Source organism: Macaca thibetana, chromosome 17 (genome assembly GCF_024542745.1).
Source record: "Macaca thibetana thibetana isolate TM-01 chromosome 17, ASM2454274v1, whole genome shotgun sequence".
Lineage (NCBI taxonomy): Eukaryota > Metazoa > Chordata > Mammalia > Primates > Cercopithecidae > Macaca > Macaca thibetana.
Window position 1 is genome coordinate 11,579,206 of NC_065594.1, and position 17,060 is coordinate 11,596,265.

Sequence of the window (17,060 nt, forward strand, 5' to 3'; positions counted from 1 at the left end):
GCCCTTTACAACAATCCCTGAGATACTTCTAAGGAGCAGTCTGAAACTACAGAACTCCATTGTTCCGTGAACACCACTGTCAAGCAACTTACTATATACTTCTTGATGAAACACATTCCATTTTCAGAAAGCTTTGAATACTGGAAGTCATTAAAAGCATTTATATTTGGACAGGCATGGTCTCTCACACCTGTAATCCAAGCACTTTGGGAGGCTGAGGTAGGCAGATCACCTGAGGTCGTAAGTTCAATACCAGCCTGGCTCTACTAAACCCCGTCTCTACTAAAAATACAAATATTAGCCGGGTATGGTGGCACGCGCCTGTAATCCCAGCTACTTCGGAGGCTGAGGCAGGAGAATCGCTTGAACCCAGGAGGTGGAGGTTGCAGTGAGCTGAGATCGTGCCATTGCAGTCTAGCCTAGGTGACAGAGAGAGACTCTGTCTCAAAAAAAAAAAAAAAAAAGGCATTTATATTGCACTAATTAGTGCCTCAAAACAGCTATGGAACACAGTACGATTTAATTAAAGTATAATACTATAACATCTCAGTGTTGCTTCTTAAAGGTGCCAGCAGAAATAATTTCTGGGAGTATTCAAACACAAATCAAGCTTTTTTTTAGGTGCTTAATACTGAGCCAGACCCTAAGGACATAAAAACACAGTCCCTGCATTCAAAATTGTTAATCCCACAAAGCAAGACTAGTACTAATCCATATTCTATGTAAGAGCCATCGGGTTCCCACCATCTTCATCAAGCTATCTATTCGCTTCATCAAGCTATATATTCAAGAGTAGAAGGCTTACCTTATTTACTTTTATATTTCCATCACTAGCATGTAAAAGTGGTGCAATAAATGTTCAATGCAAGTCTAGATAACAATTCCTTAAAATTTAAAAAGCTAAATTTTTAAGCAGTATAAACGACAAACAAGTTATTTCCATCATTAATTCACACAATCAACTTTTTCACTTCAAATAGTCAAATTATATTAATAGATCATAAGCTACAAAACCAAGGTAAAACTTCCTTAGAACGCAATCATGGCCACCTACAGTGGCTCATACCTGTAATCCCAGCACTTTGGGAGACCAAGGCAGGAGGATCACCTGAGCCCAGGAGTTTGAGACCAGCCTGGGAAACACAGTAAGATCCTATCTCTAAAAAAATTTAAAAATTAGCTGGGAGGACTGCTTGAGCCCAGGAGCTCAAGGTTACAGTGTACTATGATTGCACCACTGCACTCTAGCCTGGCAGCCTGGGTGAAAGAAAGACTCTCTTAAAAAATATGTAAGAAAGAGTCTTGTCTAAGAATTCTGAACCTGGGGTCCTCTGATGGACTTCCAGGGATATGTAAAACTCCAAAAATTTTTGGAAAGAACATACAGCAGATGAATTAGGACCTGAAATTTAAAAGAACCACTGATTAAGGCAAATGCCCTAACTTTACACACAAAGGAACTGCAGAAAAGAAGGAAATGTCTCCTAAGTGCCTCTCAACTAACCAGTGTTAAGAGCTACATTATTTATTTGCTAGGGTTCCCATGACAAAGTACCAAAGACTAAGTGGCTTAAACAATAGAAATTTATTTTCCCACACTTCTGAAGGCTAGATGTCCAAGATTAAGAAGTCCACAGGGTTTGTCTCTTCTCAGACCTCCCTCCTCAGTTTGTAGATGGCCTTCTCCAATGTCTTCACATGATCTTCCCTTTGTGTTCGTGTCCTAACCTCTTCTTATAAAGAGACTATGCATATTGGATTAGGGCCCATATGTATAACGTCATTTTATCTTAATTACCTTTTTAAAGGCTCCATCTCCAAATATGCTCGCATTCTAGGTACTAGGAGTTATGACTTTAACTTATAAATTTGGAGAGCATACAATTCAACCCCTAACATTCTGCCATCTGGCCCTTCAAAATTCATGTCCTTCTCATCAGTCCCATCAGTCCCAAAAGTCTTGACTTTTTGGGTACATTTCAGTATCAACTCTAAGCCCAAATCTCATCTAAATCTCATTTAGATCAGGTACAGGCGTACTCAAGGTTTCATCCTGACGCAAAATTCTTCTCCAGCATGAACCTGTGAAACTAGACAAGTTATTTGCTTCCAAAATACACCACTGGTGGGATAGGCATACAATAAACATTCCTATTCCAAATAAATCAGAAAGAAGGGGTGATGGGTCCCAAGCAGGTCTGAAACGTATCAAGGCAAATCCCATTAGATTTTAAGGGTCAAGAATAATCTTCTTCAGCTTCATTCTCCATCTTCCCAGCTGACAGGGGTGGCAGCCCTGTTTTCTGAGCCCACCAGTGTGGTAGCCCACCTCCCTCAGCCCTAAGTAGCCCACCTTGACTCCTCAGGCCTGAGCCCTCTGGTCTTGTGGTAGCAACAGTAGCCTCTTTGACTTCTCAATCATCTTCAGGGTCATTCTTCCCTTTTCTTGAAGGAGAACACACGTTCACAGCTAGATAGCTCTACTGACCCATTTTATGGAATCCCAGAAATCCAACAGACTTCCTTCATTTTTATCCCTCTGTTCCCTTCACTACCAGTCAGCAGCATTTCCAATGGTATAACCCATCTCTATCCTGGTTTCTGCTAGTTAGTTGCTGCCAAGATGGCTGATTGGATCCACAAGTCACACACCCCTAACTGCTTTAGGAAATGGTTGTCTTGCAACAACTTTGATGTTATCTCCAGAACATGCTAAATTTTTTAATATGGATAGACTGAGAATTTTCCAAATCTTCAGGTTCTGGTTCATTTTGGCTTAATAATTCCTTCTTAAATTTCTCTCTCTCCTCTTGCATTTTACTTTAAGCAGCAAGGAGAAACCACGCCACATCTTTAATGCATTGCTTAGAAATCTCAGCTAAACATTCAAGTCATCACTTATGAGTTCATCCACTTTCCACAAAACACAATTTGGCTAGGTTATTTGCCACATTACAATAAGCATTGTCCTTCCCTCAGTTTCCAACAATATATTCCTCATTTGTTTGAGATCCTACCAGAAACACCTTTAACATTCATATTTCTACTAATATTTATTCAAGGTGACATATGTGTACCTCTAAGATGACAGAAGCTTTCTCTACAGCTCTCTTTTCTAAGCTTCACTAGAATCACCTTCAACATCCATATTTCTACCAACAATCTCCTCAAGGCAGTCTATGCTTTTTCTAACAAATACTTCTGGCCTCTACCCATTATCTAGTTCTAAAGCCTCTTCCACATTTTTAGGTATTAATTACACCAGCACCCCACTTTCCAATACCAAAATCCATATTAGTTACTAGGGCTTCCATAGCAAAGTATCACAGATTGGGCAGTTTAAAGAACAGAAATTTATTTTCTCACACTTCTAGAAGTCCAAGATCAAGGTGTCAGCAGTGTTGGTTTCTTCTAAAGCCTGTAGATCTCTTTGGCTTGTAGATGGCCATCTTCCTCCAGTGTCTTCACATGGTCTTACCTTACTGTGTGTCTGCTTCCTAATCACCTCTTCTTAATGGAAACCACTCATATGGGATTGAAGTCCACTCATATGACTTCATTTTATCTTCATTACCTTTTTAAAGGCCCTATCTCCAAATATAGTTACATTCTAGGTTCTACAGTTAGAATTTTAATCTTCAATATATGAGCTGGGTGTCTGTGTGTGGTAGTGGGGGGTGGGGGTGGATAATTCATCCCATAACAAACCGAAACTACTCATATTCACTTATTGTATGAATACTGAATACCAATCTTTTCCAGCCACCATGCTAACTGATGACCATGCAACAGTGAGCAAAACAGGTATAATACCTGACTCATGTAGCTTAAAAATAATGAAGGGAAATAATCATATACAAATGAATAAAGTACATGAGAACATTTGAGACCTCATCAAGCTTGCTATGTCCAAGAAAACTCAAATCTGAAGGACAAGAATGGGAGGAGTATGTGCACATACTTTTTAGCAAGAGGGAACAGCATAGCACATTCAAGGAATTGAGAGGTGGCCATCAGGGCTGGAATACAGAAAGTGAGAAGAGTAGCTAAAAAAACATGAAGTTGGCCGGGCGCGGTGGCTCAAGCCTGTAATCCCAGCACTTTGGGAAGCCAAGACGGGCGGATCACGAGGTCAGGAGATCGAGACCATCCTGGCGAACACGGTGAAACCCCGTCTCTACTAAAAAAATACAAAAAACTAGCCGGGCGAGGTGGCGGGCGCCTGTAGTCCCAGCTACACAGGAGGCTGAGGCAGGAGAATGGCGTAAACCCGGGAGGCGGAGCTTGCAGTGAGCTGAGATCCGGCCACTGCGCTCCAGCCCCGGCGACAGAGCGAGACTCCGTCTCAAAAAAAAAAAAAAAAAAAAAAAAAAAACATGAAGTTGGATAGGAAAAACAGTCACATAATCCAGGATCTTAAACATCACATTATGATTTCTGGTCTTTATTCTAAGAGCAATGGGAAGCAACTGAAAGGCGTTAAACATGATCACATTTTCCCTCGAAAAGATCACTCTGACAGAGAGAGGCGACAAGGAGCTTCTAAGGTGCTAGTAATATTTCCTGACCTGGGTATTAATTATCTAGATACACTCACTGTGTGCAAATCCATTGAATGATGGTAGTTAAAAATGTAGGAAGAGATCCAAGAGATATTCAGGTGGCAAAGTCCATAGAATCTATTTGATGGATTGAACATGAGGGGGAAAGAAGGCATTGAAGAAGACTCTCAACTGTCTAGCTTACAGAAATAGATGAACGTAAATCCATTCACCGTGGGCAGGAAATCCTGGAGTCCCAGATTTAGAGATCACAGGTTCAACTGGAGCAGGCTTTTTAAGCTTAAAAGTGGAAATGTCAGATAGACAGTTAAATATACAGACTGGAGTTCAGAGGAGAAGGTTAAGAAGAAAATACATTTGGGAGTTAAGATTGTTAACAGAACCAGTAGGTACAAAAATCAATCAGCCAACTATTTAATGAACTCCTACAGTACTATAGGCACTGGTTTAGATTTTGTGGACACAGCTGTGAACAAAATAAACATGTCCACATTGATTCTATATTCTATTTCAGGAATACTGTCAACAGATCAGTAGCAACGTCAACTACAAGTACTACGGTGAAAGTGACATCTCAGGTGAGACCTGAACATTAAGAAAATGCTAGGCATAGGAAGAGTAGACAAGAATAGCATTCCAAGGAGAAATAACAGCTAGAGCTTTTAGCAAGGACAAGCTTATCATGTCTGAAGAACCGTTCAAAGAAGCCGATATAGATGGACTGTAGTAAATGAAGACTGGTATAAGAGGGTCAGAGAAGCCGCCAAGGACTAGATTATGTTGCGTTTAAGCAGTGAATGATATTATTTATGTATTTTAAAAAGAACTTATAGACTACTCTAGCTGCTCTGTGGATAAAATTGTAGGGTGGCAAAAAAAAGTGGGGAGACTACTATGTCCACATGAGAAACGATGAGACCACACAGGGAAAGCTATGAGTAAGAATAGAACATTGTCTAGAACTGAAATTTGAAGAATTCTAAAATTCAAGAACCAAGAGGAGAAGAAGGCAGCAAAGGAGACAGAAATAGCCACAGAGATCTGAACAAAAATCATATGTCAAGGAAGTCAAGTAAAGTATTTTAAGGAAAAACTGATCAAAAATTACATGTTTGCTGAGTAGTCAAATAAGATGAGTAGTGAATAATGCCCATGAATACAGAGGAATATTCTAGAGACCTTAAAAATCGATTTAGAGGAATGATAGGGACAGAACCTAAAATGGAGTGGGTTCAATATTATCAGAGGTGAGGGAGAAAAAGACAATGAATGTAGACTGCTCTTTAGAAAGAAGTTTGGCTATAAATGAGCTCTGTCAGATTGGAAGATTTGATCATGTTTAACTGTTGATGGGTCAGACTCAGGAAAGAAGGCGAGGTTGAAGTTACAGAGAGAAGGAATAACTGACAATGCATAAAATTTCCTGAGAAGGAAAGAGATGCAATTCAGAGTACAGGTGAAGGCATTCAATAAACAAACGGAAGAGAGGATGGACACAAATGGAGGTGGAACTCAGACTGCCTAACTCTCATAATAATGTGTTCTTCCCACTAAAATCATGCTATGAATATTTTGAAAAGCGTCCAAAACAGGTCAACAAAATAACCAAAAGAAAGTTACTGAGTTACTGAGGTTGAAAAGCCAAATAATAACCCAATATATATTATTTTCAGATAAATAATGAAAAATCATGTGAAGATATGCATTAGTACCAGCTATTCTTGATTGCTGAATACAGATAAATATGTGAAAAAAGATGCAAGCATTTGTATGTTTTCTTTTTTTAAGTTACACATAGGATTACAGTTCTTTGGAAAAAGGGTTCTAAAAAGTGATTATGAACTTTTTGTTGAATCACTTTAAGACTGGGACAAATACCTGGAGTATTCTTCTCAGATAGTCTAGAAATTCTTCTGTAAACTGTTAAAGCAAAAAACTAGAACACAATCTGAAAAGAACCTTAAAAGAAATAATGAAAAGGCTCAATTCTGCTCTACTAATCTGTATTCTAGGATTTAATTTATTGATCATAAACCACAAATCTAAATAAAGACTACTGGTGAGGTTAAAATGGAAGAAAAGGCTCTGATATGGCATTGGATACACCAAGTTAAATGGGTGATCCTTCTTCTTTGGTGGTCTGGACATCCTTTCCTCAGCAAGTATCAAATATAACTAACTCATGCTCCATGTCCACATTTCCTATACAGGCTGAGCACTCATAATCCAAGAAGCTCCAAAATCCTGAACTTTTTGAGCACTGACATGATGCTCAAAGAAAATGTTCACTGGAGCACGTTAGATTTTCAGGTTAGATATGCTCAATCAGTATGTATTCTGCAAATATTCCAAAATCCAAAAGAAAATCTGAACTCCAAAACACTTCTGGTCTCAAGCATTTCAGATAGGGATATTCAACTTTTATTACAAACTGCCCTGTAATGTTGCTCTTCTTTGATTACTGCTTCCTTTGAATCAAAAGTTTGTTGACTGTTTCCGGGAGAAGACTGTGCCTAATATCCAATAAACAGTTACTGATTCTTAGTAAAGGATAAAGCTCCTAGGACACAGTAGTGATCCCAAGATAACAAGATCCCTGGTTTTAATTTTCAAAATGTCTAGCCCATATCTCCTATCACATTTCCTATAAACACTTCAATTTACTAATATTCTAGATAAATGTCTTAACTGTATCTCTGCCAAGGGTTACACTGAACTATATACCAAAAATCTCAATACCCTTAAGTACTGCTTACCAGTTTCCTGAACTGAAAACTATGTTAATCTATTCATAAAACCAAGCACATTTCTTCTTTCATGAAGTCTTTTCTATTCTAAACAAAAACTCCAATTCTAGTTTAACATTTAGAACAATGAAGAAAAAACACAAACTACTCTTAAGGAATTAAGAGAAACCAAACAAGACCCAGTTCTTCCATTTTTTTAAGTTGACTAAAACAAAATAAAGCAAATACACAACAGTAAGAATTCTATACTTCAAGATTTCCCTTGGAAAATTTAAATTATTTACAAAGGAAACTTAAGTAATTGTTTCTTTTAGTGTTTTTAGAAAATTAATTTAAAATATCATAAAAGAATAAAAAAGTTCCTATAGAGAAAAAGCTCCTTTAATTCTTCAAATATTCAGAAAATTTATGTAACTTCCAAGATATCTACTACTAACATACTTAAGCAGTAAGTGGACATAAAAGAAAAATAAGTAAAACCACTTACAAGTAGTATTGACTTATTTTAGGAAATACTACCTGAAAATTAATTAGGGTAAAAAAAACCCAACTTACATAATGTAACAATCCATTTATTGAACACTATACATTTCAAATGCTAATTACAATAATCAAATATTAAAATTAATTTAAAACCTTAAAGCACAACAGTATATGTAAATAATTCAATGGAAAAAAAAGTTCCTGAAATATGATTAAGTGTATGGATGTTTAATTTAAAGAAAACATTTAAACATCAAATAGTATAAACTCTTTCCTTTTTTTTTTTTTTTTTTTTTTGAGAAGGAGTCTCACTCTGTCCACTTAGGCTGGAGTGCATGGCACAATCTCAGCTCACTGCAACCTCCGCCACCCAGGTTCAAGCGATTCTCCTACCTCAGCCTCCCAAGTAGCTGGGATTACAGGCACATGCCACCACACCCGGCTAATTTTTCTATTTCCAGTAGAGACAGGGTTTCACCATGTTGGCCAGGCTGGTCTCGAACTCCTCACCTCAGGTGATTCACCTGCCCTGGCCTCCCAAAGTGCTGGAATTACAGGTGTAAGCCATTGTGCCCAGCCCAACTCTTTTCAATTTTGACTTTTAAAAACAGAATTCTAAATGGCCACTTAAAGATTTATTCATTCAACTTCCGTGATAAATCAACATACCTTATAACCTTATAAAATAAAGATACCATAAAGATGGAATCAACTCTTCACTGGAATTTCTTTTTAATCTTGGAAAAACACTAAATCAAAAAAAAAAAACAAAAAAAGGGATAACTATGTGGTTTAAAAATAATACAGGATTACAGTAGATAAATGTCTAACATAGATTTGAATCACAGTTTTATCTCTTTCTAGAGAAATCATTTTGGATAAGTTGTTTAACCTAAATTTTTGTTTTCTCTTTCTAAAACCATTGTAGAATTGTGAAAATTTAGAGACTGTAACAATCACATTTAGATGGGGCCCTAGCACTGATGGGCATTAAATAAACAGCAGTTATTTTAAATGGATATTAAGACTTTTTGCTACAAAATTCCTACTGTTTGTTGCAGCAGCACTGCATCATATAAGGAACCACTTGTAAAAATTTAACGCAAAATAGTTATCAGCTTTCCTTCAAAATCATTCAGTTAAGGGCAACCAGCAATCATGACATAATAGTGAATTCTGTAACAGTGAATTTCAACCTAGTGCTTATCAATTAACATCCATCATCATATAATTAAGTTAATGTAAATATTTTTCCTCAAATCTGTACATTCAAGTTCCATGCCATGTTATGGATTCCCCACCAATGATTAACACAATAGATTTTTATAAATCTTTCCAGCCATTTTCGTATCTAAATTCTACCTAACCCACAGGGTCAGGAAACTAAATGCAGAGCTGGTGGTCTGTAAGTTTAACTTGGTTAAGTAAGGCTCAGAAGGAACAACAAGTTCAGTAGAATACAGGAGGGAAAAAGATATTATATTATCTCCAGCTTTGCCAGTCACTTACCATCCCATCATCTTCATAAAAATATTATGAGGTTACAGGAGGATAGCTGAGCAAAAAACGAAGAGAATGAAAGAAAACATGTATACAAGACTATGAAAGAAAAAGAAATACGATTTTTAAGATTAAGAAAAACCGAAAAAAAAAAAATGAAGAGACATTCTGAAAGCTGTATAATTATAATTACAAATTGTAAATTAACACCAAGAATAAAACTTTAATTTTACATGTATCATCTGAAAACAGTTACAACTGAAAAATAAGAAAATCATCCAAATAATAAAGTATATTTTAATGGACTCTACTAAAACACAATTTCAACCACAAATAACCACATTATTCTTTTTCCCTTAGTTACTAGCAAAACTTAGAGGCAAACCCAACAGCTCCTCTCAAAATATTTCAATCTTCCCATTGATTTACAAAAAGTAGTTCAATTACAAAAAAAAAAAAAGGAAATGGAAATATTAAAAACCAAACCAACACTTCCATGTGAAGTCTTCAGTTACTCACCAATTGCTAATGCAATTGTGTCTAGTTTTGAGATTAGGAATCAGACTACGCCTGTGTCCGTGCTACAGAAAAATAATCTATTTTTTTTCACACTGAAATTTAAGAGAACTTATTAAAGTTAACATATTCCATTTTAGGAAGTGAATTATAATGTGTAATTATTACAATTATCACAACTGGAATGTGACAGGGTTATTTTTCACAGAGCAAAAATTTGTCAGAAGGAGAAGGAAGAAAAAGATTATGAATGATTAAATGAATTTCTATTGGATGTATAAAAAGTCAAAACTTTTCAACACACACAGCTTAGCTACTGGAATTAGTAACTATTTACTCTTGAGACTCTCTTTTCAGTTATTTGTGCTACTCCTTCTTCTTGTTCTTGTGCATAAAGAGTGATAATATATTAAGAATTTCTGTAGGAGATATTCCAAATTACTGCTTACACACATGTATATTCTATTACAAAAATTACACCACTCAACGTAGTCTAAATTATTGAGAGTAAATTTTAACCATTCTTTTACAATGTTTTCTGAACTTAGTTGCAGACAATCATAATTATTAGCTTTTCAAGGTTTGCTCTGAAACTTACAAACCATGCAAAAGTGAAAACTTACGCTTAACATATTTGGCAATTTGAATCAACTAAATTGAATCAATCTAAATACTGCTTTGCAAAGTAAAAAAGGAATCAAAACGACACATAAGACAATCACTAATCCCTATATTTTTAGGATCTATTTCAAGAAATTTAATACTACTTCTTACCATCCTAAGGATAGTGTAAGAAGAAAATACAGTATACATACAGGGAAGCCAACTGTTTTAATGATACCTTAACTTTAAAAATAAAGATTTGCATGCCAATCTTATCACCAAACATCCATTAATCCCTTAATACAATCTCTCCTCAGAAAATTTACAAAGATAGAGCTGACAACTTTAATAGGAAAAATTTTAATTTATAAAAATTGTAGCTCCTAAAACTTAACTCTAAAAATCACCAACTTAACTTACTCCTGCTGCTGCCACCAAATTATTCATTCTGAATGTTCTGAATTATTTATTCTGAATCATAAGCTAAGACTTGGTTATGATTATAGACTAAGACACTGTTCAACGTGGATTGCAAATCTTAAGAAAAAAAAATACAACTTTAGCCCTTATTAGTTATTGTATTCATATCAGAATACATTAAACTTCAATAAAGACTGGCAAGTCTATCTGGTCAAGGCACTAAAACACACAACTACATTTCCTCTACATTTTCCAAAGAGACCACCAGCAATTTTCTTTATAAATAATTAGAAAACCAGTCTCACAAAAATCAGACATTTTTGCAATAAAAATATTCAAGTATAGCCAATACAAACATTTCATATCCTCTTAAATCATAAACTTTCAAAACTTATCTATATGTAAAACTGGAAAATTCCAGAATCTATATTAATTAGACAAGAGATAAGCAAAGTTCAAATACTTAAATCACTCACTACAACAATTAAAAAAGTTCAATCTTTTGTAAATAATCGTACTTTTAAAACAAAAATACGAAAAAGCTAACATTATCTTTTACAAAGATAAATACTGAAAATAAAGATTACCTGGTTAAAAAGCAGTACCAAAAGTTCAACTTAAATACCACACAAGAATTTTTACTAAAATTATGAAACATAAAAAACTATATATTCATTTACCACAAAAAAGTAACTTTTACACTACCCATGGAACGAAAGAACAACTAAATATAATTTAATCTTATTGAACCAAACTAGAAGTTGTATTCTACTTAACTAAGTTAAATATGATTAATGTCTACTTTAATTCTTTGTGATGGAGATGGTTAGAATGGGGTATAGCAGAAGGGGTCTATTCCACTAACACTGTATCTGGCTGGTGCCTGTAATCCCAGCTACTAGGTAAGCTGAGGCAGGAGGATTACTTGAGACCAGTTCAAGTCCAGTCTATACAATAGAAAGAGACCTCCTCTCTTAACCCCGCCCCCCAAAAAAGACTGGCTGAATAGAATTTTGATGAAAAATTGTAAATTTCACATTTTTATAGATTTTTAAATACCAAGCAATGACTTTAAATAGTGATTTTAGTATTTCCACTACATATTCATTCCTCCATTCTGTTTTAAATTAAAATCAGCCACAATGTTTAGGAAAACAACTATTTTTTCACCTTAAAAAAACCAACTAGGCCAGGTGTGGCGGTTCACGCCTGTAATCCCACCCACTGCTTTGGGGGGCAGGCAGACCACTTGGGGTCAGGAGTTCCAGACCAGCCTGGCCAACATGGTGAAACACCGTCTCTACTAAAAATACAAAAATTATCTGGGTATGGTGGCACGCGCCTGTAATCCCAGCTACTGGGGAGGCTGAGGCAGGAGAATCGCTTGAACCCAGGAAGCGGAGGTTGCAGTGAGCCAAGATCGTGCCACTGTACTCCAGTCTGGGAGACAGAGCAAGAATCTGCCTCAAAAAAAAAAAACAAAAAAACAAAAAAAACCCCCACTAAAGCTAGTGCAGTAGCTCACGCCGTAAACTCAGCACTTTGTGAGCATCACTTGAGGCCAGGAGTACAAAACCAGTTTGGGCAACATGGCAAGACCCCATCTCCATAAAAAAAAAATTTTTTTTTAATGCAAAACAAGCCAGGTGTGGCGGTGCATGCTTGAAGTCCCAGCTACTTGGGATGCTGAGAAAGGAGGACCCCTTGAGCCTAGGAGTTCAAGGTTACAGCGAGCTATGGTCATGCCACCACACTGCATCCAGCACATGTAGCAGGACAAGACCTTGTTTGTTTAATTCTGAGTAAGAATGTTAGTTTTCCTGCCTCAGTAAGATTTATTTATTTATTTGGACCTCGTAATGCAACAGTAGCCGTCTCACTAACATTATAGTGTAAAAAAATTAATTGGTAATGACATATGATCTCTAAATGATTATTATTTAGTAGTTGGAACTAGAAGATGAAGTCTAAAATAAAATCTGGAAATTTATTAAAATAAATAAACTTAATATGAACATATTTCCTCATAATGTTTCTCCCAAAGGCAATCCTCTACTTTCTGAAAATAAATTTGATTAAAAGTTATTTTAAAAAACTAATTTGTTTTTTTGTTTTTGAGATGGAGTCTCACTCTGTCTCACAGGCTAGAGGGCAAGTGGCGCAATCTCAGCTCACTACAAACTTTGCCTCCCAGGTTCAAGTGATTCTCCGCTCAGCCTCCCAAGTAGCTGGGATTACAGGCACACACCACCACACCCAGCTATTTTTTGTATTTTTAGTAGAGACGGGGTTTCACTGTGTTGGACAGGCTGGTCTCAAACTCCTAACCTCAGATGATCTACCCACCTTGGCCTCCCAAAGTGCTGGATTACAGGCATTAGCCACTGCGCCAGGCCAAAAAACTAAATTTATAGTACTATTACTCTTAAGTTTATGAAGACAGAGGGAAAGGGATACATAGTCTACCTAAGAGTTGTTTCACCTGTCCCAAAATGAAATCCTTTTGTACAATTTTCAAACTGCGCTAATCTATAGAATAAAATACTTAGAAACACAAGTGCAAATACTAACAAGTATTACTCTGAAATAAAAGTATGAAAACATAGATGAAGATGTGTATATGTATATAATATACATTTACACACAAAACATGAATTAGCATATTCTTACATCGTATTTAGTTAAGATGAACAAATACATACAAACACGTATTAAACAAGATAAAAGTAATATTCATTCAATTAACAGCACTGAATAGTACAAATAAAAACCATATTCTTATTTCACTAAAGGCAATTTAACAAAGACCTTGTTGATAGCACTGAATCTAGTTTTTGGCCTCACAACTTAAAAAGTAATATAAACATGGAGAGAATATTTAAAGTTGAAAGGAATAGTAAAAGGTTTTAAAACAAAGAAATACTATGGGATTCAAGATGCGATGGTTTAGGAGAAAGCTTAAAGGCCACAAAATATTATGTAAAACATATAAAGAATTATAATGCTTAATTTTTTTAAACAGCATTCTAATTAGCTGGCGGTTTTGTAAATCAAAACTATTGAAGAAATATTTTTCATAAGACATTGGGAACAATGGTATTAAGAGAGGTAGTAGTGTTTTTTCCCTCATGTTGCAAAGAGAAATGCTTAATTATCTAGGTTAGTCGAGGTAAAGCTTGGTTTGAAGGCAGGGGATGAATGACAAGACCTCTGAAATGAATTCCATCTCAGTTTTTAATCTTAAGTGAAGAAACACATCTAATAAAGAAAGCTATCCAGTGAAAGAAATATGGTTTGCTCTACAGAAAAATCAGCACTAGAAGATATTCGACAGTACAAATCCACTTAGGACCAATGTTAAACAACTGTCCAAAATATTTTTATACTAGAATTATATCACATTAAATTCAACAGAGAGAAGTGAAACATTATTAGAATCACTTTATCCCTTCAAGAACTGGCAAGCATGTGGGGTTAGGAAGATGGGTTGAGAAGGAGGATGATGACTATGTATGCGTTACAAGATGAATATGTATATTATGAAGAAAACTCCCCAGGTGATTGATATACCTACTACTATTGCTGGGGAATTTTGTTTGAAGTAAGTGATGTGCTGATTATAGCTAAGAAATAATTTTGTCACACAGATCAATCAGTTGAAATATAATTTTACCTAATGATAGAGAAAACAGTTAAGATGCCCTATAACAAGTTAGTATTTCTTGCATATTTAAGGTAGTGAAGGAAAAACATTAAAGTTTTATGAAAAGTTAGAGTTAGGTACGAACTATTAAAAAACTGTTCAATAGTATCTATAAAATAGATAAAGTTAGTTTAAAATTCGATTGTAGAAAAACATCCTAGCTCCTACCCACCATTCTACTACTCAGGGGTTTTCAAAACAGTCAAAAGCATTACAACAAGAGAATATAAAAACATTTAAAATACAATTTCATTTAATTTTTATTTACACTTTAACAATTTGCTGGGAAATTAAACAACTTGCTGGGAAAATCCTTTGTGAGGCAATGTAGCCTTTTTTTATTTGAAACTATTTAAACTCCAAGACAGGCTCACTAACTCTTTCAAGTGCAACAACAAATGTGTTAGCTGAAAATAGCTAATTTAATTATTATTTGTGACACAGACATGATTATGTGAGTCAAGAGAGCCTCCCCACCTCTGTCTCCCCTGTGGAGGAGGAGGTCTTTGTGTGCTTTTGTGTGATGGTTCCACTGAATTCATTACAATAGAAATGGACATTTGATATTCATAACGATCCAACATCTGAGCAATCTTCTTTCGAGACACACCATGTTTATTCCTCCTAACAAAAAAGAAAAGGATTATAAATCTTTGTTGCAGAATGTACAGGCTTAGAGATTAACTGTTTTAGAAAAAAAGTATACAAATTCTAAACAATATTTTGCAAATAAACAGAATATATGTTTCATCTGTCCACATTTTACGTAAAAAGATTAAAAACTCAATGCTTTTATCAATACTTTAAAAAGGTAAAAGGATTCCATATATCACAGAAAAATATTAATTACATCCTCTTCACATAGAACTACCTATTTATGCACTAAGCCTGCTGACTATATCCCCTTGTTAGTAACAAAATTAAAGATTATGAGATACTGTTTTAAGAATTACAGAAAGATTGAGTGGACTTCTAGGACTTACGAAAGTAGAAGTAAAACATCACTTTTTAGAACTTATTGGCCGGGCGCGGTGGCTCACGCCTGTAATCCCAGCACTTTGGAAGGCCGAGGCGGGCGGATCACAAGGTCAGGAGATCGAGACCATGGTGAAACCCCGTCTCTACTAAAAATAGAAAAAAAATTAGCCGGGCGCAGTGGCGGGCGCCTGTAGTCCCAGCTACTCGGGAGGCTGAGGCCGGAGAATGGCGTGAACCCGGGAGGCGGAGCTTGCAGTGAGCCGAGATTGCGCCACTGCACTCCAGCCTGGGTGACAGAGCGAGACTCCGTCTCAAAAAAAAAAAAAAAAAAAAAAAAAAAAGAACTTATTAATGACAGTTCGTACCACATTTTTAAAATTTATTATCAACACCAAATTAATATCAGAGACACAATTTGAACATCTCTTACAAACATAATGTTGAGTGAAATAAATTAGACACAATGAATATAAACTATATGATTCCATATATATATATATATATATGTCTTATACATAAGTAATATAAAGGTTTGATAAAAGGCAAAACTAAGGTATGGTATTTTTTTTAACCTTGCCCCTGCCCCCTAAACTATGATATTAAGGTCAAAGATATTATGGCAAAACTTTAAAGAAAAGAAAGATTACAATTACCCAGGCAAAACAATGGTTACCTTTAGAGAATAAAAGGTAACTGTGACTGGGAAGAGGAATGCAAAGAGCTTCTGAGGTGCTGGTAATGCTCCCATGACGTAAATGATAGCTAAACGTGTGTTGATCTTGTAAGAACTTTGTTAAATTATATATTTATATTTATGTATTTTTCTGTATGTGAGGTTATATAACACTAAAAAGTGGTTTAAAATTTATTCTGGACCCTCAAAGAACTTCTGACAACTTATTTTACCCTCATAGTTTCCTGTAACTTGACCTGGACATGACAAAACATACAGAAAACATATTTTACATTTATCATTCTATATGTACAAATGCCAATTTACTTATCTCGAAAAAAGGCCAGAAATGTTTACTTTTCAAAGCTGATGTCTACATTCAAGATAAGAAGAAAAAGCAAAAAAGGTAGGAAAAAAAATGAGATGAAGTTGAAAATTGGCAAGATGTGACTAAATCTGGCTGGGTGCAGGGACTCACACCTGTAATCCCAGCACTTTGGGAGGCTGAGGCCGGCCGATCGCTTGAGCCCAGGAGTTCAAGAGCCCAGTATGGGCAATATGGTGAAATCCTCTCTCTAACAAAAAAATACATATAAATACAAAAATTAGCTGGGCATGGTGGTGTACACTTGTAGTCCCAGTTACTCCCAAGGTGGGTAGATTGCTTGAGCCCAGGAGGCAGAGGTTGTAGTGAGCCAAGATCATCACTATAAGCCGGGTGCAGTGGCTCACACCCGTAATCCCAGCACTTTTGGGAGGCCAGGGCGGGTGGACTGCTTGAGGTCAGGAGTTCGAGACCAGCCTAACCAACATGGTGAAACCCCATCTTTACTAAAAATACAAAAAACAGCCAGGCATGGTGGCAGGCGCCTGTA

General features: G+C 35.9%; 1 protein-coding gene across 6 annotated transcripts in view; it reads right to left on the reverse strand.

Moving 5' to 3' along the window:
- The window catches only part of N4BP2L2 (NEDD4 binding protein 2 like 2), a 95,967-nt gene that overhangs the window by 59,059 nt on the left and 19,848 nt on the right, over window positions 1-17,060 (reverse strand). For 4 of the 6 annotated variants that reach the window (XM_050766822.1, XM_050766824.1, XM_050766823.1 and 1 more), the window contains one exon: window positions 15,012-15,158. In XM_050766822.1, coding sequence (XP_050622779.1) covers window positions 15,012-15,158 — 147 coding nt within the window. The other 2 variants (XM_050766825.1, XM_050766826.1) reach the window with 2 other exon arrangements.